General features: G+C 43.2%; 1 protein-coding gene across 2 annotated transcripts in view; it reads left to right on the forward strand.

Annotated features, from left to right (window-relative positions):
- Positions 1–23,761, forward strand: part of KIF3A (kinesin family member 3A) — a 237,622-nt gene that overhangs the window by 148,267 nt on the left and 65,594 nt on the right. For both annotated transcript variants that reach the window (XM_082254247.1, XM_082254248.1), the window contains 3 exons: positions 10,841–10,997; positions 18,279–18,459; positions 19,051–19,161. In XM_082254247.1, the coding sequence (XP_082110373.1) occupies positions 10,841–10,997; positions 18,279–18,459; positions 19,051–19,161 (449 nt within the window). The remainder of the gene's footprint in view (positions 1–10,840; positions 10,998–18,278; positions 18,460–19,050; positions 19,162–23,761) is intronic.

Below are 23,761 nucleotides of genomic sequence, written 5' to 3' on the forward strand. Positions count from 1 at the left end.
CTTGGAATAAAGATCACGATTCTCTGTGTAACAAAAAAAAATTGGGATAACTTTACTGTTACGTTTTTTTTTTTTTATTCATTAAAGTCTATTAATTGCGTTTGAAAGACTGCTGCGCAAATACAGTGTGACATAAAATATTACAACAATCGCCATTTTATTCTGTAGGGTCTCTGCTAAAAAAAATATATAAAATGTTTGGGGGTTCTAAGTACTTTTCTAGCAAAAAAAATGATTTTAACTTGCAAGCAACAAATGTCAGAAAAAGATCCAGTCTTTAAGAGGTTAAACTTCCTTTCTCCCTGGCAGAGGGAAGGAAAAGATACAATGTAATCACTTTGTTTATAGTTACTGGGAGACTTTGCTGATAGCCGTTTGCCGGGAGGCTTTTTTTTTTTTTTTTTCCACAGCTGTTCTCTCTGCTATGCAAAGAATCGAGCATATTTCAGGGTTAGATCGTCAGGAGGGGTGAATCGAGATCGCGATTTTCATACGATTAATCGTGCAGCTCTACTGTCACGATGCAAACTCTGCAGGAGTTTGGTTGGACGATAAATTTTCCAAAGTCGACACTGAGTCCGTCGGTTCGTCTTCCCTACCTGGGAATGATCCTGGACTCGGTTCAGGTGAAGGTCTTCCTGCCGGAAGACAAACTCGGTACTCTTCAGGAGGAAGTCAGGTCCCTCAGGGACTTTCCGCACTCGTCTCTGCGGACGTGCATGAGATGTCTGGGATTGATGGTCTCGGCCTTCGAGGCGATTCCCTTCGCCCAGTTTCACACCCGGGGTCTCCAAGCGGAGATCCTGTCCAGGTGGGACGGGCGACCTCAATCTCTGGATCTTTAAATCTCGTTGGGCCATCGCACCAGAAGGGACCTTCTGTGGTGGCTCCAGTCCCCGATGGTGTCAGGGGGCAAGTCTTTTCGTCCTATCTCGTGGACGGTGATCACCACGGATGCCAGCCTGTCGGGCTGGGGTAGTGTTCTGGGTGTTCTGTCCGCCCAGGGAACTTGGTCGGAGGGGGAGTCCTCCCTTCCGATCAACATTCTGGAATTGCGTGCGATAAATCTCTTGTCTTCACCGTTGGACGGACCGGCTGCAGGGCTGCCCGGTTCGGGTGCAGACGGACAATGCCACGGCGGTGGCCTACATCAACCACCAAGGGGGCACCAGGAGTGCCCGAGCGGCTCGAGAAGTGGCCGACATTCTGTCCTGGGCCGAGACTCATGTCCCGGCGATAACGGCGGTTCACATTCCGGGGGTGGAGAACTGGCAGGCGGACTATCTGAGTCGCCAGACCCTGGATCAGGGGGAATGGTCTCTCCACCCGGCTGTCTTCCAGATGTTGTGCGCGAAGTGGGGTCTTCCAGATGTGGACCTGTTCGCGTCTCGTCTCAACAACAAGGTGAGAAGGTTCGTGGCAAGGACGCGCGACCCTCGGGCAGACGCGTCGGACGCGTTAGTGGCCCCGTGGCATCAGTACCAGCTGATGTACGCGTTTCCACCGATTCAGTTGCTGTCCAGGTTCCTTCGCAGGTTACACTCGGAACGCAGCATGGTGATTCTTGTGGCGCCGGATTGGTCACGCAGGTCCTGGTACGCAGACCTCTTGAATCTGGCGGTCGACGCCCCGTGGCGTCTGCCTCTTCGAGATGATCTCCTGTCTCAAGGGCCGATATACCATCCTGCTTTACAGTCGCTGGCTTTGACGGCCTGGCTTTTGAGACCGAGGTCCTGAAGGAGAGGGGTCTCTCCCCTGAGGTCGTTCATACCTTGATCAACGCGAGGAAGTCTTCCTCGGGGAAGGTTTACTACCGTACTTGGAAGGCCTATTTTGCCTGGTGTGAGTCCAGGGGGTTTTCACCCCGCACGTACTCGGTTTCCCGAGTGTTGTCCTTCCTTCAAACAGGTGTCGATCAGCGTTTGGCGCTGGCTACGATAAAGGGTCAGGTGTCTGCGCTGGCCGTTCTTTTTCAACGTCCCGTGGCTTCCAACTCCTTGGTTGGCACTTTTGTTCAGGGAGTGCGGCATCTGGTTCCTCCTAGGAGGGATCCTCTGCCCCCTTGGGACTTGAATCTCGTTCTATCTGTGTTTACAACGTGCTCCTTTTGAACAGATCAGGGAGATCTCGTTGTCTATGTTGTCCAAGAAGGTCGCCTTTTTGGTTGCGATCACTTCGGCTCGCAGAGTGTCGGAGCTGGCGGCTTTGTCCTGCAAGTCTCCGTATCTGGTTATTCACTTGGATAAGGTGGTCTTGCGACCTAATCCTTCTTTTCTTCCGAAGCGTGTTTCGGAATTCCATCTCAATGAGGATATTGTCTTGCCTTCGCTGTGCGCGAAGCCTACACATCCGACAGAGGTGAGACTACATTCTTTGGATGTTGTTCGGGCGATAAGGGTTTACCTTAAATCGACTGAGTCTTTTCGAAAGACGGATTCCTTGTTTGTTCTTCCAGAGGGTCCTCGGAAGGGCATGGCGGCGTCGGCCTCTACCATCGCCAAATGGATCAGGCAGACCATTGAACAGGCCTATGCTTTGCAGGGGAAGGTTCCCCCTGTGCCTGTGAAGGCGCACTCTACTAGATCTCTGAGTACGTCTTGGGCCTGTCGTCATGGGGCTTCTGTAGCCCAGGTGTGTAAGGCGGCGACCTGGTCGATCGTACACACTTTCACAAAATTCTACAAGGTAGATGTTCAGGCATCGGCGGATGCTTCCTTTGGCCGCAAGGTTCTTAGTGCGGCTGTTCCCTAGGATCACCTGTTGGGATCCCTGGCTGTTGGGATATGTCTTTTATCCCCTGGTTATTTGTTTTTCCTGGGTTGTTGCTCCTGTTGAGCAAGTTTTTTCCTATTGCCCAGCTGGTTTCCTTCCTTTGGTAAGGTTCCTTTCTTTGATGCGGAGACTGCGTTGCCTTACGGTGCGGATGCGTTTCCCACCCCCCATGTTTGCACTGCTTTGGGACGTCCCCATTGTGACGAATATGAAGAGGCGGCGACTGTCGGAGGACGTAAGAGAAAACTGAATTTTTGTAAAATCTTACCTGTAAAATTCCTTTCTCTGAGTCCTCCGACAGTCGCCGCCCCCGCCCCTCTTTTGGGGTTTTGGTTATATACTCTACTGCTATTCCACTGAAACTGAGATATGGTTGCAGGAAGTAGGAGGGTATTGACTGAGGGGACCACCCCTTGAGGGTGGGATATGTTAAAAGCTTTAATGTTAACATATTCTGTTGCCTAGCTACTCCTTCGGAGCAAAGTCTAATACCCCATTGTGACGAATATGAAGAGGCGGCGACTGTCGGAGGACTCAGAGAAAGGAATTTTTCAGGTAAGATTTTACAAAAATTCCGTTTTTTGATCATGCGCTATAAACAAAAAAGAGCGTCAATTTTGCAAAAATAACAATATTTTTCACATTTTTTTATATGAAATTCCCCCAAAAAAAATGTAAAAATCAAAAATTTTTAACATTTTAGGCCAATTTGTTTTATGCTACATATGTTTGGTAAAAAAAATTGCAAAAAGCGTATTTTGATTGGTTTGCGCAAAAGTTATTGAGTTTACTAACTAACTTTTTTTTTTGCGGGACTGCGACACTGCGTCGGACGGATTGGACCCTTGACTGACATTTTTGACACTTTTGGGGTTACCAGTGACATTACTACAGTAATCAGTGCTATACATATGCACTGTTACTGTAAAAATGACACTGGGAGGGAAGTGGTTAACTTTATTGGAGAGGGAGGGGTTAAGTGTGTCCCTAGGGGCGTGCTTCTAACTGTGATTGGATGTGGCTTGAGGTGTAAGAACCGAGATCAACGGTCCTACATAGACATATGCCGGTTTCGGTAATTCGATATATCGCGGTATTGCATAGCCACGGTATTGTTATTGTGGCATTTTTAAAATACCGAGTTTATCTGCTCCTGGGTCTGACTTGTGAATTGATACATTTCAGTGAGCTGGATGACTCATTCACTCACACAGCTAATGCCTTTCAGCATTAAGTCTCCTAACTATAAACAAAAATGATTACATTTGTATCTTTTCCTTCCCTCTGCCAGGGAGAAAGGAAGTTTGACCTCTTAAAGACTGGATCTTTTTCTGACACTTGTTGCTTGCAAGTTAAAATCATTTTTTTTTTGCTAGAAAAGTACTTAGAACCCCCAAACATTTTATATATTTTTTTAGCAGAGACCCTACAGAAAAAAATGGCGATTGTTGTAATATTTTATGTCACACTGTATTTGCGCAGCAGTCTTTCAAACGCAATTAATAGACTTTAATGAATAAAAAAAAAAAAAAACGTAACAGTAAAGTTATCCCAATTTTTTTTTTTTGTTACACAGAGAATCGTGATCTTTATTCCAAGCTAAAAATTCGTGATTCTCATTTTGGCCAGAATCGTGCAGCTCTAATATATATATATATTTTATATATATATATATATACACACACGCATAGCAGCCCACATTACATCATTATATAGCCATCAAGCAGTGTCTGGCCTACCTGGTGATGACTGGTCCTGGCGCTCTGATCCGATGGCCTGGTCTTTAAAGGGGCAAATCCTTGCGATCCAGAAGTGGTTAAACCTGCAGGATGACCGGTGTTTTTATCTATTAATGACTTTACTATTGCTTTAGGCCTGGTTCACATGTATGCGGGTTGGTGGTTCACATGTATGCGGGTTGGGGGCCCACATTTGCACAGGCATAGCAGCCCATTGATGTGAATGGGCTTCAGCTGCTATGCCTGCGTTTTCAGCTGAAAAAAGGTGCATGCAGAATTTAAAAAAATGCAGTGGCCATGAAATCCATCCTTCTTTTGCACCATGCGACTTACCTGCCGTTGCTGCACACGCAAACTGTTTTTAAATGCCGTGCCCACGTATACAAAAAATGCAGAAAGCTTGCCAGAGCAGGAACTGCAGGTTAGTCGCATGGTGCAAAAGCAGGATGGATTTCAAGGCCACTGAATTAAAAAAAAAATGCTGCATGCACCTTTTTTCTGCGGAAAATGAGGGCATAGCAGCCCGTTCAAATCAATGGGCTGCTATGCCTGTGCAAACGTGGGCCGCCAACCCGCATACATGTGAACCGCCAACCCGCATACATGTGAACCGCCAACCCGCATACATGTGAACCACCAACCCGCATACATGTGAACCAGGCCTAAAGCAATAGTAAAGTAATTTATAAACAACACCTCCTTCAGGTTTAACCACTTATTGACCACAAGGATTTGCCCTCTTAATGACCAGGCCATCGGATCGGAGCCGAGCGCCAGGACCAGTTATCACCAGTTAGGCCAGACACTGCTTGATGACCTATTTTAGGCCTGGTTCACAGAGTCTGTACTGACTGACTATATAATAATGTGCATAAGTGAACCAAAGCCCCTAAATTCAGCAATGAAATTCAAGTGAGGTAGAAATTTAATAATTTAAATTTAATAATAGAATACCGTGATAATACCGTATACCGTGGCAAAACCTTAATCAATTAATCGCAGCATGAAAATCTGATACCGTCACAAGCCTAGTCCTACATAGCAGAACCGTATGATCTCCATTCATACACAGGGAAGAATGACAGGCGGCTTTGTTTACATTAGCCGCCTGCCTTTCTCCCGCTGTAACGGAAAATCGAGTGCCCGGCGAACATCGGGTCCGCCGGGCACGCGCACGGGGGGGGCTCCGGGAGCGAGCCGGAGCACGCCTCCGGCGCCACGCGCTCGCTCCCTAGAGCCTCACAGGCTAGCGACGTAGTCCTACGTCGCTTTGCCTGTGAGGGGCTGACCGCCGCAGTAAATAGTCGTGCGGCGGTCGGCAAGTGGTTGAAAGAAAACAGAATGCAAATATAATATTTACATAAATAGAGTATTACAAAGGGAAAAGAGACAATACTGCAACAGAAAAAATTGTTTTACTAGTAAAAATATTAAGTCCAGTCAATGAGCAAGATGGATCGGCGATTCTCATAGATCTTGGCTAATGTTTCTTATTTATTGGTAAAGCCCCTTTCACGCGGGCTTTCCGATCAGGTTCGCCTGTCAGTTTTTCAGGCGGACCTGATCGGATGCTCCATGCAGCCCTATGGAGAAGCGGATGTCAACAGCGACCTGTCTGCTGGCACCCGCTGCTATCCGATCCTGTCTGTGAAATCCAGACAGATGGAAACCCTATTAACCCTATCTGCAATGTAAGCGGAGACAGACCTGTCATCCGCCTGCTCAGAGGGGATTGGTGGATCGATCCCCACTAAGAAAAATGGAGTCTACAGGGTGGAAAGCCCATGTGAAAGGACCCTAAGCCCCCATTCACACTGCCGTGACCAGAAAGTCACCTCATAAGGGGCGACTTGTTAGCGCGACTTCATACTTGTATGATAGACGACTTTGTACGACTTTGTATTTGGCCAATCAGAATATGATGGTTCTGGGTCATGCTTAATCACACAAAAAAAGTTCTTAAAAATTGTCGTTTTTGATAGAGAGACAATTATTGAAAAAATTATTGAAAAAAAAAAGAGATTTCTTTGTTTTTGGTCTAAAAAATGTACCTGTGAAGTTTCAGCTCTGTAGCATGTCCAGAACCAGAAAAAAAAAGATAATTTTTCTTAGAATTTTTAGTTGCACAGGGATGGGGCTCCGCTCCTTTCACACCTGGGCGTTTTTTTTGCAGGCATTTATTGGGCATTTTTTGGGCGTCTTTGGAGGCAGGCATGACATCTGAACTTCTGTGTAGGGGTGTATATATATATATATATATATACACACACACACACACACACACACACACACATATATATATGTATATATACACATATAGGTGTAATAGGAGCGGAGCCACATCCCTGCAAATAATTTCATTAGAGCATGGATGTGGCTCCGCTCCTATTACACCTATATGTGTGTATGTGTATATATACATATATGTGTGTGTATATATACCCCTACACAGAAGTTCAGATGTCATGCCTGCCTCCAAAGACGCCCAATAAATGCCTGCAACAAAAACGCCCAGGTATGAAAGGAGCGCAGCCCCATCCCTGTGCTACTAAAAATTCTAAGAAAAATGATCTGTTTTTTTCTGGTTCTGGAGTCCTGAACCAGAAAAAAAGATAATTTTTCTTAGAATTTTTAGTAGCGCAGGGATGGGGCTCCGCTCCACCTGGGCGTTTTTGTTGCAGGCGTTTATCGGACATTTTTTGGGCGTCTTTGGAGGCAGGCATGACATCTGAACTTCTGTGTAGGGGTATATATATACACACACACATATATGTATATATACACATACACACATATAGGTGTAATAGGAGTGAAGCCACATCCATGCGCTAATGAAATTATTTGCAGGGATGTGGCTCCGCTCCTATTACACCTATATGTGTGTATGTGTATATATATATATATATATATATATATATATATACATATACATATATGTGTGTGTGTATATATATACCCCTACACAGAAGTTCAGATGTCATGCCCGCCTCCAAAGATGCCCAATAAATGCCTGCAACAAAAACGCCCAGGTGTGAAAGGAGCGGAGCCCCATCCCTGTGCTACTAAAAATTCTAAGAAAAATTATCTGTTTTTTTCTGGTTCTGGACATGCTACAGAGCTGAAACTTCACAGGTACACTTTTTAGACCCCCCAGACACTAAATCCAAAAAAAGTCATGCCTGCCTCCAAAGACGCCCAAAAAATGCCCGATAAACGACCAGGTGGAGTGGAGCCCTATCCCTGTGCTACTAAAAATTCTAAGAAAAATTATCTGTTTTTTTCTGGTTCTGGACATGCTACAGAGCTGAAACTTCACAGGTACACTTTTTAGACCCCCCAGACACTAAATCCAAAAAAAGTCATGCCTTCCTCCAAAGACGCCCAAAAAATGCCCGATAAACAGAGCCCCATCCCTGCACTACTAAAAATGATAAGAAAAATTATCTTTTTTCCTGGTTCAGGACCATTTTAATGGAAAGTCGGATCACAAGTCCCTTCAAATAAGATAAGAAGGCGACTCCCATTGAAGTCTATGGGCCAAGTTGGATACAAGTCGCCTCAAAGTAGTACAGGACCCTTTTCTGAAGTCAGAGCGACTTCAGTAGTGCCAATTAAGACGGCACTCATTGATTAACATTGCTTTTGTTATGTCAAGCGACTTAAGGGCATACAAGTCGCGGCAGTGTGAATGGACTCTAAGAGAGCTGCAGACTACTGAATATTCTTCCTTCTCTGGTCTCTGAGGAGGGTGTTGACAAAAAATCTGAACAACGAGAAGGTCTGAGGTGTGGCCGCTGGGATGTTACAGCCTTTATGATCATTTTGCCGTCATGCCCTTAGATACAGTTTTTTTAAATGTATTAATATTTTGATTTTACCCCATGTCATGATCTGGTAACCGACAAATTAATGCAATTTACATTCCAGAGATACTAAACCTGACATCCCTCAGATAGGAAAGTCACCCAGGAGGTGCAAGATGTCCATTCTGCTTTCTGTATATGTCTTCCCAGTCATGTGTGATCTTGATCCGTTGAATATTTTCTCCCACATTCAAATATATATAAATAATAGTAATTCAGTTTGGTCTTGTCTGATTTTAGGCATTGTGTGGATTTTGAAACCATGCAGACAATGGCTTGGCAGGAGGGATTCCCCTGTCAGCACTGACTGTGTTTATGTGGGAATTGTGCAAATTTCTTTCCTGCAACCCGCCGTTTAAGAAATTTGCACCGTCTATGGCCTGCCTTAGCAAACGGTTTACACAAGTTGGAAGGGGAAAGGTGTACTCACTCAGTTTTTGCCCAGTTGGTATTATCACCACAAAAGATTCTTGTTCTTTATCTCAGTAACCTATTGTACCAAATTATAACTCAATGTGTACCAGTCTGATTGCAACAGGTTTAAGCGTAATTGGTTATTACCACAGAGATATTGCACTTAAGAATTAGCACCTCTTTAGTACAGTTCCTGTTAAGGCTGCATGTTGCTTATGTGTGATTTACTTGATGCCCAAAATGAATGGTATTTTAAACATTAAGGGATGTATTTATAAAAAAATAAAAAATAATGCATAGCAATTTGCCCAAAGAAAGGCATTTACAATGGTTCTGTGCAAAAGGGGCAAAAACTAATGTTAAAGTTAAACGTTTTTTTTTTTTTAAGTTTTGGATAGAGGGGAGACAGATTAGAACCTCTGTCAGTTTTTATTACTGTCTGTGCCCCAGTTATTGAGATTTACCCTCTCAATTTGTCCTATCTTACCATTATCACTGAAAGTGAAATGAAAAGAAAATCCCAAATTTTGGGTTGTCCCCAGAAACGTAATAGAGAAGGGAAATCATCCAATGGGTACATTAGTTCTGGTGACCCTGGTGGTCCCTAAGCAATTCCCTTAATTTGCAGGGATTTCCTCTCTCATCCTGTTTGGCTATGGAACCGGAAGTGAGGGGAAATCTCTGCAATGGGACACAGATGGCAAAAAATCTCTATCCAAAATAGAAAATACTGCATTTGGCCACTAGCTGGCACTAAGAATCATATACGGTAAGTCTCTAATCATTAAACCAGCACAGGTAATAGCCTAATAACATGTTTTTTTTCCCCATATGCACAAAACAAATGTGCGTGCACGATTACAGGGAAAATTTTTTCTAATTAAATACACTCCTTAAATTTAACATTTTTGCCTTGCTTCTTCAGTGTCCCAAAGTCTCAGCCTGATTCATCAAAATCCGCCAGTGACCAGGTTTAACTTTTTGTAAGAGTAATATAACTTCCATGTTTTTTTCTCTCTTCACTGCTGCTCACCTGTGATTTACTTGCTACTGCTTGATTACGCAAGAACCAGCAGGTTGGTGTGATGGGTTTGAGCTCAGTCTTTCTAAGCGATATGGTGGTTTGTTACAGGCACTTATCTGCCTAGTTCACATTGATTTAGGTCTTTGAGGCAAGTGCTTCTCCAAAGTGTGTTTTGAGGTTGCTGTGACTATCTGCATAATAAAACTTGGATCCCTAGTTTTCTTACCAACAGTACTATATATTAATGTATGCAGGCAAGCTAACACGTAACTGAATTTCAACCAACCAAATTTGGGTCAAGTTGTCAAAAATGGTCAACTTATTTATCAACCTGCCTGAATGCTTGCAGCAAATGTAAATGCAGTTGCATATCACAAATTATGCTTATAGAAGTGGCTAACTCTGCCCCTTGTACTGTACATGTCATATTTGTACAGATTTATAAAGCTTTTTGGAAGCAAAGGGGTTGTCTTGCCCATGGTAACAAAAGGCTAACTTGTGTTGACATACAGCTGGAATCTCTGCTTAGTACAGCAACATAGTTTTGTTTTAACTTTACAAATCGGACCAATTCCATCAAATCATTATCATACTTACATTATTTTTTTATTACACTTTACATATCATACAACATGTATTGGAATTGGATTGTACACCGCCTTCCGACAAAGGACTAAGATAATCAGATTAGTATTTTTATTTGTTCACATAAAATGCAATAATAGCTGTTAATCTGTGTATGTATAGGGCAGTGATGGCGAACCTTGCCACACCAGATGTTTTGGAACTAAATTTCCCATGATACTCAACTACACTGCAGAGTGCATGAGCATCATGGGAAATGTAGTTCCAAAACATCTTGGGTGCCAAGGCTTGCCAACACTGGTATAGGGGTTGTATAACTTTTGTATTGAATGTGAAACCATTCAAATACAAGCTTTGTGTTTTTCACGTGTTTGGAATTCTGGATGTTGGTTTAGCAGCAGGCTTTGCTGCATTTTTTATATTAATTGGCCATATATTTATAGGCAAGAAAAAGGTATCCCCTGATAAAATGGCAGAGATGCAAGCACGGATTGATGAAGAAAGGAAGGCTCTTGAAGCAAAACTTGATATGGAGGAAGAAGAAAGGAATAAAGCGAGGGCAGAACTTGAGAAGAGAGAGAAAGACCTGCTAAAAGCACAGTAAGTAAAACTGGTGAAGTATTTCCTCATTCACAGTTGTAGGTCTCATCCAAAAAACCTGGAGGGATGAGAGGGGTTAAATCGATGTTCATTTTAGACTGCACTGATTAGAAAGTTAGAAGGAGCAGGATGAAAAGTTTGTCTTGACAGTGTATGTGGTTTTCATTTAGGAAATTTCATTCATATAAAAATCAAAACAACATTTTAAAATACTTTTGAACATTTGTAGGTTCATGAAGCCTCTGCCAAAGTTTTTGGTGTGAACAATCATTCCAGTGCATGGCTAGCTTTAGAATGTTTAAAACTCTCATTGTTTGTGAAAACATTTAAGTATCTTTTATAGTGGTTCTCCACTGTGCGACAAAAAAATTAAAAGTCAACAGCTACAAATCCAGTAGTTGCTGGCTTTTAATAGGACACTTACCTGTCCATGGATCTAGTGTTGTCCTCACCCGGGCTAGTTTTCACTAGCCTTCGGGTTCCCGGCACCAGCATCTTAATTGTGGGCAGCCAGCTGTGACAGCGTGTGGCTTCACAGCCAGCTGCTCTTGTGCGAGCCGCGCTGTGATTTGTGAATGGCTCTGCAGTCTTCTGCGACCTGTGACATGTTCCAGAAGATTGCAGGGCGGGAGTGGGAGAAGAGAACTTCCACTCGGATCACCTAAGGGATCTCAAAACTAGGTACCCGCTCCCTCTTTAAAAATGACATGCCAAAAAAGGTGGGGGGAGGACTTAAAGTGGAACTTCCCCTTTTCGTTGAAGCTCCACATTAGACTGGCCATACATTGATTGAAAATTTGGCTGCTTTTTTAAATTTTTCAACAGACCTAAACAGACTTGGCTTAACGTATGTACAGAAAAAAAAAAGAAATTGACAGACCGCTCTAGATTGAACGCTTGTGTGAAAGGGCTCTGAAAAAAAGTCATATTCCCTATTCTGTATCCATGCATTCAGAAGAAGCTAAACAAGTTCAGTAAAAAGAAAAGCAGTAAAAATTTGAGCACTGACAACTACAGTAGGAGGTCCAAGACTGGGAATCCTTGTACGTTTGTCCAGATCAATACAGTTGTCTGTATTTAAAGGTTTAATGTTGTACAGCCTGATTTTTTTTTTTTTTTTTTGTTCCGGACCTAGCTGGCTTGTAGTTTATAGAATGAGCACCTGGCTTTTGGCACCTGGCCTCTTCAGAGGGTGGCCTGGTTTTTGGGCTTCTGAGCAGCGCAATAAAGTTTTTTTTTTCTTTAGAAGAAGCGGTCTGATGTCTAGAAATCTGGTTTGTAGCAAAGATCCGTGTGTGTGTGTGTGTGTGTGTATGTATGTATGTATGTATGTATGTATGTATGTGTATATATACAGTATCTCACAAAAGTGAGTACACCCCTCACATTTTTGTAAATATTTTATATCTTTTCATGTGACAACACTGAAGAAATTACTTTTTGCTACAATGTAAAGATGTAAAGTAGTGAGTGTACAGCTTGTATGTATAACAGTGTAAATTTGCTGTCCCCTCAAAATAACTCAACACAGCCATTAATATCTAAAGCGCTGGCAACAAAAGGGAGTACACCCCTAAATGAAAAGGTCCAAATTGGGCCCAATTAGCTGTCTTCCCTCCCTGGTGTCATGTGGCTCGTTGGTGTTACAAGGTCTTATGTGTGAATGGGGAGCAAGTGTGTTAAATTTGGTGTTATTGCTCTCATTCTCCCATACTGGTCACTGGACATTCAACATGGCACCTCATGGCGAAGAACTCTCTGAGGATCTGAAAAAGAAAATTGTTGCTCTACATAAAGATGGCCTAGACTATAAGAAGATTGCCAAGATCTTGAAAATGAGCTGCAGCATGGTGGCCAAGACTATACAGCGGTTTAACAGGACAGGTTGCATTCAGAACAGGCCTCGCCATGAGCGACCAAAGCAGTTGAGTGCACGTGCTCAGCGTCATATCCAGAGGTTGTCTTTGGGAAAATGACGTATGAGCGCTGCCTGCATTGTTGTTGAGGGGGTGGGGGGGGGGATCAGCCTTTCAGTGCTCTGACCGTACGCCGCACACTGCATCAATTTGGTCTGCATGGCTGTCGTCCCAGAAGGACCCTCTTCTAAAGATGATGCACAAAGAAGCCGGCTAATAGTTTGCTGAAGACAAGCAGACTAAGGACATGGATTACGGGAACCATGTCCTGTGGTCTTATGAGACAAAGATAAACTTATTTGGTTCAGATGGTGTCAAGCGTGTGTTGCGGCAACCAGGTGAGAAGTACAAAGACAAGTGTGTTTTGCATACAGTCAAGCATGGTGGAAAGAGTGTCATGGTCTGGGACTGCATGAGTGCTGGCCGGCACTAGGGAGCTACAGTTCATTGAGGGAACCATGAATGCCAACATTTACTGGGATATACTGAAGCAGAGCATGATCTCCTCCCTTCGGAGACTGGGCCGCAGGGCAGTATTCCAAACGACCCCATGCACGCCTCCAAGGCGACCACTGCCTTGCTAAAGAAGCTGAGGGTAAATGTGATGGACTGGCCAAGCAGGTCTCCAGACCTAAACCCTATTGAGCATCTGTGGGGCATCCTCAAACGGAAGGTGGAGGAGCACAAGGTCTCGAACATCCACCAGCTCCGTGATATCGTCATGGAGGAGTGGAAGAGGACTCCAGTGGCAACCTGTGACGTTCTGGTGAACTCCCATGCCCAAGAGGGTTAAGGCAGTGCTGGAAAATAAATGGTGGCCACACAAAATATTGACACTTTGGGCTTAATTTGGACATTTGTACTTAGGGGTGTACTCACTTTTGTTGCCAGCGCTTTAGACATTAATGGCTGTGTGTTGTTATTTTGAGGGGACAGCAAATTTACACTGTTACACATACAAGCTGTACACTCACTACTTTTGCATTGTAGCAAAGTGTAATTTCTTCAGTGTTGTCACATGAAAAGACATAAAATATTTACATACAAGTGAGGGGTGTACTCACTTTTGTGAGATAGTGTGTATATACAGTATCTCACAAAAGTAAGTACACCCCTCACATTTTTGGAAATATTTTAACATCTCTTTTCATATGAAAACACTAAAGAAATGACACTTTGCTACAATGTAAAGTAGTGAGTGTACTGCTTGTATAACAGTGTAAATTTGCTGCCCCTCAAAATAACTTAACGCACAGCCATTATTGTCTAAACCACTGGCAACAAAAGTGAGTACACCCCTGAGTATAAAAGTTCACATTGGGCCCAATTAGCCATTGTCCTTCCCTGGTGTCATGTGACCCATTAGTGTTACAAGGTCTCAGGTGTGAATGGGGAGCAGGTGTGTTAAATTTGGGGTTATCACTCTCAATCTCTCATACTGGTCACTGGAAGTTCAACATGGCACCTCATGGCAAAGAACTCTGAGGATCTGAAAAAAAAGAGATGTTGCTGTACATAAAGATGGCCTAGGCTAGAAGAAAATTGCCAAGACCCTGAAACTGAACTGCAGCACGGTGGCCAAGACCATACAGCAGTTTAATAGGACAGGATCCACTCAGAACGGGCCTCGCCATGGTCGACCAAAGAAGTTGAGTGCACGTGCTCCGCATCATATCCAGAGGTTGTCTTTGGGAAATAAATGTATGCGTGCTGCCTGCATTGCAGAGGTTGAAGGGGCGGGGGGGGGGGGGGGGGGTCAGCCTGTCAGTGCTCAGACCAAGTGTGTCCTGCCTACAGTCAAGTATGGTGGTGGGAATTTCATGCTCTGGGGCTTCTTGAGTGCTGCCGGAACTGAGGAGCTACAGTTCATTGAGGGGGCCATGAAGGTCAACATGTACTGTGACATACTGAAGCAGAAATATGATCCCCTCCCTTCCGAGACTGGTCCGCAGGGCAGTATTCCAACATAACAACCCCAAACACACCTCCATGACGACCGCTGCCTTGCTAAAGAAGCTGAGGGTAAAGGTGATGGAATGGCCAAGCATGTCTCCAGACCTAAACCCTATTGAGCATCTGTGGGGCATCCTCAAATGGAAGGTGGAGGAGTGCAAGGTCTCTAACATCCACCAGCTCTGTGATGTCATCATGGAGGAGTGGAAGAGGACTCCAGTGGCAACCTGTGAAAGCTCTGGTGAACTCCATGCCCAAGAATGTTAAGACAGTGCTGGAAAACAATGGTGGCCACACAAAATACTGACATTTTGGACCCTATTTGGACATTGTCACTTGGGGGTGTTACTCCCTTTTGTTGCCAGCAGATTAGACATTAATGGTTGTGTGTTGTTATTTTGAGGGGACAGCAAATTTGCACTGTTATGCAAGCTGTGCACTCTCTACTTTACATTGTAGCAAAGGTGTAATTTCTTCAGTGTTGTCACGTGAAAAGGTATAATAAAATATTTACAAAAATGTGAGGGGTGTATTTACTTTTGTGAGATTCTGTATATAATATAGTGCTTTGTATTTGCCCTCTTCCTGATTTTTATTTAATAATTTTATTTATGCATATTTGTTACACTTAAATGATTCAGATCATCAAACAAATTTTAGTATTAAACAGATAACCCAAGCAAATGCAAATGCAGTTTTTAAATGATTCAATTTGTTAAGGGGAAAAAAGCTGTCCAAACCTGCCTGGCTCTATGTGAAAAAGTAATTGCCCCCTTTCCCTTGCTAAATCGTAAATGAACTGTGATTAACCACATTTTTTTAAAATTGCATTAAATTTTATTAGCCACACCTAGGCCTGATTACTGCCAGACCTGTTTGAATCAGGAAATCACTGAAATTGAAGCAAAGTGAAGCACACTAAAAGATGTTAAACAACACATCAACATGCAATCTAAAGAAATTCAAGAACAGATGAGAAACAAAGTAATTGACCTGCATCAGTCTGGAAAGGGTTACAAAGCCATTTCTAAGGCTTTGGGACTCGCGTGAACCATGGTGAGAGCCATTATCCACAAATGAAGAAAACTTGGAAAAGTAGTGAACCTTCCTAGGAGTGGCCCCCCTACCAATATTACTTCACAACGATGACTCATCCATCTAAAGAACTGCAGGCCTCAGTTAGGGCCAGTGTTAATGATTTAACATTAGGAAATAGATGGGGCAAAAATAGCATCCATGGGGGAGAGTTCCAAGGTGAAGGCTACTGCTGACCAAATAGAAGACAAAAGCTCGTCTCACTTTTGCCAAAAAAACATCTTGATTATCCCCAAGACTTTTGGGGCAAATATTCTGTGGACTGATGAAACAAAAGTTGAACATTTTGGAAGATGTGCGTCATCTTACATCTAGACTAAAACTAACACCGCATTTCATAAAAAGAACATTATACCAACAGTCAAACATGGTGGCGGTAGTGTGATGGTCTGGGGCTGCTTTGCAGCTTCAGGACCTGGATGATTTGCCATAATTGATGGAACAATGAAATCTGCGCTCAACCAGAAAATCCTGAATGAGAATGTCCGGCCATCAGTTCCTTCCTGACCTCAAGCTGAAGTGCACTTGGGTTATGCAGCAGGACACTGTTCCAAAACACACCAGCAAGTCTACCTTTTGAATGGCTCCAAAAACAAAAAAATTAAGGTTTTGGAGTGACCTAGTCAAAGTTTGGACCTAAATGTGATTGAGATGCTTTGGCGTGACCTTAAATAGGCTTGCTGTTCATGCAAAAATCCTCCAATGTGACTGAATTAAAATAATTCTGCCCAGAAGAGTGGGCCAAAATATCTCCACAGCGATGGGAAAGACTCATTGCCAGTTATCGCAAACGCTTGATTGCATTTGTTGCCGCCAAGGGTGGCACAACCAGTTATTAGGTTTAGGGGACAAATACTTTTTCAAGTAGGGCCAGGCAGGTTTTTTTCTCTTAATAAATGAAATCCTCATTTAAAAACTGCATGTTGTATTTACTCGGGTTATCTTTGTGTAATATTAAAAATTAGTTTGATCTGAATAATTTAAAACACATAATTAATGACAAAATCTTAATTTAATGTTCTCAAGAATATGGTATAGATTATGTTAAAAATACAATTTGAGAAAGTCCAGGCCAATTAGTTTAATTAGTAAACTTGAGCTTAAAGTTGCATGTGAAAAATAATATCCTGAAAGTTCATATAATATGAAGCATTGGAAATGTCTGTAGCATTAAAATCTTTCTCTACTACAACATTTTTATGGATTTCTCCCTTCCTCCTTTTGTATAGGCAGTCACTCACTTTTTAGTTTTAATCTGTATTATTTCTTACCTTTCCCTACTAAAACCCATTCTTTGTCCCTGTGATGACATCACAGGGGCTGCTGAACTGTTTACTGTGTTAAAGCTGGGAGAAAGGGTACAAGAGGGCACCCTGTGCCTCTTCCTCCAGATGCACATTTCCCCATTGAATAAATGTCCTGTGCTGATTGGCAGTGGGAAAGAAGATTCATTAGTAACCACGCTGATATGCCTTCACCTCCGCATATATAACGATGCAGCCCTGTGGTTCAAATTACTGCAGTGGCCACTCAGGGTGACAGTGCTGCAGTAAGTATGCAGCAAGCCACTTAATATTGTTACCTTGGGGGAGGAAGGCCCATGGACAGGCAGGATCACCATTTATATAATATATGAGAAAAGGTTATTAAAAAAAAAAAACTTAACTGATTCACTTTATTTACTTCTGAGGAAAGTTATACTGCAATGAAGAAGCCTTATAGGCTGCTATTGGCAACCTCCTTCTAAGAATAGTTGTTGCCTATCATTCCAAAAGCTATGATACATTTTGAGTCAGTGACCCTTAACAAATGTGCATGTAAGTGTTTCTGACCTCATTTGACTTAATTTCCAGCATTCTTGTGTACAGAAGTAAGGGAATTTGCTTTTCAGAAAGAGATTATCGATTCATTTTCTGTCAGATTTTCTTTAATGGTGTCAAAAAGAGCACAAGAAGGCTGTCATTATTAAAAAATTATGTAACTGATGAAAAACTTTTTTGTCTTAGGAAACAAATTTTTATGTACTCATTCCCATTTGTATACAAAATTGCATTATAGAAAATGTCAGTATATTTTTGCACTGAGAATTACTTTTGTAATATTTAAATTAGGCAGTCCAAATTTTCTTTGACTTTGGTTTCCTGGGGGTATGTGTTTGAAGGAATCTGTAACAGCTGATAGTAATCCATCACTTCTATTTTATAATTTGAACATGTTGGATTTGCAAGCAGCTCATATCTTTGGCTAATTTAGGAGCAGAATGTTTGTGCGAAATTTATTTGAAAAAGAGAAATAAAATATTGTTTTATCTTTTAAGACAAGAACACCAGTCCCTTCTAGAGAAACTTTCTGCCTTGGAGAAGAAGGTCATTGTTGGTGGGGTGGATTTACTGGCTAAAGCAGAGGAACAAGAACGGCTTTTAGAAGAGTCAAATGCTGAACTTGAAGAACGTAGAAGGAGAGCGGAGAAACTTCGCAGGGAGCTAGAGGAGAAGGAGGTTTGTTGTCTATACTCAATATAAACAATCCTGGCTCCAATCCCATGTGTGGCTAAAAGAACCTGATCTCCTGCCTTGCTTCACACCTTATGTCTTTAGACAGATATTTGGTTGCCAGAGAATATAACTGGTCCTCTAGAAAAGAGCAAAGCTTTTAGCATGCTTGCCATGCTAAGGGGGGAAAACTCCATTTTGGGGTCCTGAACAGCAAAAATATCTTTTAGGTAGATTTAGTCTTTAGAGTCTTTTTTGGTGAAATTTATATTGATCTGGAGAACAGCAAATTAAACAACTAAATAGACATACTTCAACTGGAAATATGTCAATGTACAAAAATTTACTAATTTTGGGTGTTACCAAAATTAATTTTGGACAAATGCAACTACGTTTTCATGTAGGGTTATTGCCTTTAGATGAACATTTAGTAGATAACAGACAGCTAAGCTACGCCTACAGTGCCCCTGGGCTACAAGTAAATTGTGCACATTTCTTATTGGACAAAGTGAATACATATGCAAAGAAATATCTAGGCTATAAGCCCATACTCTGCTTGCTATTTCTTGTTAATCCTGATTGTTTTATGTCCTGCAGCAAGAACGGTTAGATATTGAAGAAAAGTACACAAGCTTACAGGAGGAGGCGCAGGGTAAAACCAAAAAGCTGAAAAAAGTGTGGACCATGCTAATGGCTGCCAAGTCTGAGGTTTGTTCTGCTATGCTTATCTTTTTCTTACTGTTGTTTATTGTGCAAGCGCATGTCCTCGCACGTCTTTCATTGATTATTATAATGCCATCTTTTTGTAGCAATTTTTTTTACTAAATACAGATTGTTTGCTATTCTGCTAATTAGTTCCTAAAACATACTTCACACCTGACCTAAAAAAGCGTTGGCCGCAACTGTTATGGATTATAGCCATCTCGTGATGCTAGCAAAATTTGAGTTAGCTTTTACCAATCTCTCTGTGGCAGGGGTCAAGCTGTAGTCTAGGTCTAGGATCCAAGCATCAAAGCAACAGTTGAACAATTTATAAATTAACACAGGTGCTTGCAGGCACTATGAAATGTCTACCTTTTGTTACTTTAGGCATTTTTTAGGCCATCACAGGTTTATGGCAAAGAAATACTTATTACTAAATATAAGATTGCGCTAAACTAAAACACTAATGTAATTAATATAGTGCAAAAAGCAAACAAATAAGGTGATACAATGCAATTGGTGCAAAACAAATGAGCCGACAAATCAAGTGAAACATATCATTCCAAAGTGTCCATAACATAGTCCATAGTGTAAAACAACGGATATCTAAATAATGATGAACACTTGGTAAATAGATTGGATAGCAATATACACCTCCACCAGATCACCCAGAGTGTATATGTGCTTACCAGAAGCTGTAGACCCCTTATTACAGGGGGTCAAAAAAGCGGATATAATCACAGGCACCAGGCATCAGAAAGAGGCACTGTCTCCACGTATTCACAGATGATCCCACTAAGATGACCTGAGAAATGGGCTCTTAAACAGCATACCCAGGGAAAAGAAAAATGGTCTCGATAGTGAAGTACGTTTAAAAAATAAAGTTTTATTTAGAGATGGATGCACTTACATTTAGTAGGTAAAAGCAGGACATATAATGATATCGTACGGTCTCCGGTTCAGAGATGGATGCACTTACATTTAGTAGGTAAAAGCAGGACATATAATGATATCGTACGGTCTCCGGTTCACTAATGCCTTCCGCGTTCCATGAGCGTGTCACCAGGAGCCGGAAGTAGGTTGGCGCTGTCACAGGTCCTTACGTCCCGACGCGTTACGTCAGTGCGTTGACTGACGCACTTATCACTGCAGTGCGTGAGACTTTAAATATGGAGGATGTGGCTGATGTAGCCAAGGGCGTGGCTGTGGGGTTTGGTAAGCATAGGTCACCTCGTACTCCAAAGTTGTTTCCTTATATGCCTTATTTTGACAGATTTTCCTGTAAGGAATGGGAACAACAAAATTACCCTTTGTAGTCCCCAAACGTTTTGCTGTACGTTACCCTTTTCAGGAGTCACTTTTAAAAAAAGTGGACTAGTTCACCAGTGGTGGACCCTCCTGTTTTCATGTTAAATAAAGCAACCATGATCCCAGTAGAGGAGCCCTGGTCCTTTAAGGACCCGGCTGACAGGAAAGTGGAGGCATTGGCACGCAGCATGTTTACTATGCCTGGTTCGGCATTGCAGCCAGTCTTTGCCTCAGCCCTGGTATCTCAGACCCTAACTGAATGGGCCAAGCTTTTGCACCAGGGCGTGGGGAGTGAGCAGGTCCCCGCTGCTTATGTTGATTTAGCGGACCAGTTGGTCCATGGGCTGCAGTTTATTTGTGATGCAGCTTTAGATACAGCTCCTGTGCTGTCCAAACTTTCTGCTTCACTGGCGGTGATTTGGCGCATGCTGTGGCTTAAGAATTGACCTGCAGACCAAACCTCTAAGAAAGCTCTCATTGATCTGCCCTTTCAAGGTGATCGCCTGTTTGGGGCTACTCTGGATGACATCATTAAGGGTATCACGGGGGGGGGGAGAGTACCTTCCTGCCACAGTCAAGGAAAGGGAAGGAGCCTCGTCGCAGATGGGGACCCTCCTTCGCAGCTCATAGAAAATTATAAATATCATAAAAATATTTTGGGAAATATATCTTTTAAATCTTCCCCGGGAGGTTCCAAGCAACCTTGAATTGGTACGCCTAGAGCTAGCTTCTCAGGACCATCAGACAAGCCCACTTTAGCATGAAGCTCTGCCCTCATCCATTACTGGGGTGGGGGGACATCTTTGCTGGTTCCTGGGCCCATGGACTTCTTTTGTGAGTGTCAAGGAGATCCGCAAAATGTTTTTTCTTTTGGGGTTACCCAGAAAGGGGGGCAACGTTTGTTCTTTTCAGGTCCTGAGTCCCCTTGTGCGGATTTAATTCCTGCAAAGGTTCAGGTGATGTCTGAACTACCTAAGGTCCCCCTGTTTCTGTCCAGGGAATTGATTTACCTAGGTCTGATTTTAATTCTGACCAGGGTGGTTCTTCCTCTGGACAAATTTCAGGAACAACAGGCTGTGATTCACCGGCTGCTGTCACACAGACAGTTCTCTCTCCTGCTTTGCATACAGGTTCTGAGTCTGGTGGTATCCACCTTCAAGACAGTTCTGTTTGCACAGTCCTACATGTAGCTCTTTTTGCAGGCTCAGCTCCACAGGAGGATACCGAAGTTTGCGACAAGGTCATGGGGTCCTCTGACAGACGCCGCTGGCGTCCAAGGGCTACAGTAAGGCCGATATCATCCTCGGCTCAGGCTTCTTTTACAGTTCCTGCAAGAAATCAAGAGCGAGGATCTTCCAGTCATCCTGGTGGCCATAAATGTCCCTTGGGGGCTTCCTCTCAGAGAAGACCAGTTGTCCCAGGGACTAATCTACCATCCTGCTTTACAGTTGCTGGTTTTAATGGCTTAGCCATTGAAAGCCAGGTACTAAGGGATATAGAGGTTTGTCTGGATCCCTACTATGGTGAAGCCGGGGAAGTCATCTTCCAGCAAGATATACTATCGTACTTTGAAAGCATACATTTCTGGGTGTGTGTCGGTTGGCGGTCTTCCTCGATCCTTTTCTTTGGCTCAGATCTTAATCTTTTCTTCAATGGGGCTTTGATCAGAAGTTGGCTTTGAGTACCATCAAGGGCCAGGTGTCTGCCTTGGCAATCTTATTTCAGTGATCCCTAGCCACACACTCTTTAGTTCGTACCTTCATTCAGGGGGTACAACATGTGGCTCCATGAACAAAAATCCCACTTTATTAAAATTTCAGTTTTGGAAAAATGTACAGGTGTTGTGCATTAAAGGATAAGTTCCCCTTCCCCTACACGTTACATGTTCCTGAAAGTGCAGCTCTCCCCTGCACCTCACCCCCCCCCCCCCCCGATGACAGCGGGCCACACCTACTGTCACAAGTAGCTGCTTGCCCGTATCTAAATTACAGATAGACCGCTACACTGACAGTCTGGAGGACCCTGACATTGCACCCATGATCTGCTAATTGCTGGTGCAATGCTTTACAGGCTCCTAAGAAAAAAAAAAGAGTAAACGTACATTTCTCTAGCGCTCATTGACAGACGTAGTCCTCGGTAATACACCACCTTCGGGTTATGTTGCCTCCACAGGAGCAGGACTAGACAGGAAATTAAAAAGCTCTGGCCACACCCCAGGGGCAGTCCCAGAGGGTATATCCTCTCTCTCTCTGCCTCAGCAAATCAGTTATTTTCTGTCTAGTTAGGAGTAAGGACCTAGATACCTTGCTGGGATCTTAGGTCCTGGCAAGAATTTTTTCTTAAATGGATTAGACAAACGGTGGTACAGGCTTATTCTATTAAGGGTCAGAGTCCTCCGTTCCCTGTTAGGGCGCACTCCACTCGAGCGCTCAGTACTTCCTGGGCCTTTCGCCATCAGGCGTCAGTGGTCCAGGTATGTAAGGCGGCCACCTGGTCGTCAGTACATACCTTTACAAAATTCTATAAAATTGATGTGACGGCATCGGCGGATGCCTCATTTGGCCGCAAGGTTTTGCAGGCCGCAATTTGAGGAGACCGGTGGTCTACCTCGAGGGTTTTTTTCTGTTTGAAAAAAAAAAAAAAATTGTTTTCTCTTTTTTTGTTGAGTCTCATCATTAAGGATGAGCATTGTAAACTTCTAGTTGGCACCGGTTGGGCCTTCTAGATTGGGATTTGATTTCCATTTTCCATTTTCCCACCCCTCAGTTGTGATACTGCTCTGGGACGTCCCGAAGGTGGTGTTTCACCGAGGACTACGTCTGTCAATGAGCGCTAGAGAAAAATGGATTTTTGTAAAATCTTACCGTAAAATCCTTTTCTCTTAGCTCATTGACAGACGTAGTCCCCGCCCCTCTGTTTTTTTGAGTTGGGTTAAAATCTCTAAAGACTGCTTTTTCACATAACTGATTTGCTGAGGCAGAGAGAGAGAGGATATACCCTCTGGGACTGCCCTGGGGTGTGGCCAGAGCTTTTTAATTTCCTGTCTAGTCCTGCTCCTGTGGAGGCAACATAACCCGAAGGTGGTGTATCACCGAGGACTACGTCTGTCAATGAGCTAAGAGAAAAGGATTTTACGGTAAGATTTTACAAAAATCCATTTTTCTTTATCTGGGAAAAAACGCCACGCCAGAGCACCGATGGACAGGGATGAGCCTGCAAGTGGACCGTTTGCCGGGACACGGACGACCAGGGATGCCCTGAGTCGCAGAGTACCCCCTGGCTGTCAGCACCCCCACCC

The sequence above is a fragment of the Pelophylax lessonae genome (genome assembly GCF_965119305.1).
Source record: "Pelophylax lessonae genome assembly, chromosome: 4".
NCBI lineage: Eukaryota > Metazoa > Chordata > Amphibia > Anura > Ranidae > Pelophylax > Pelophylax lessonae.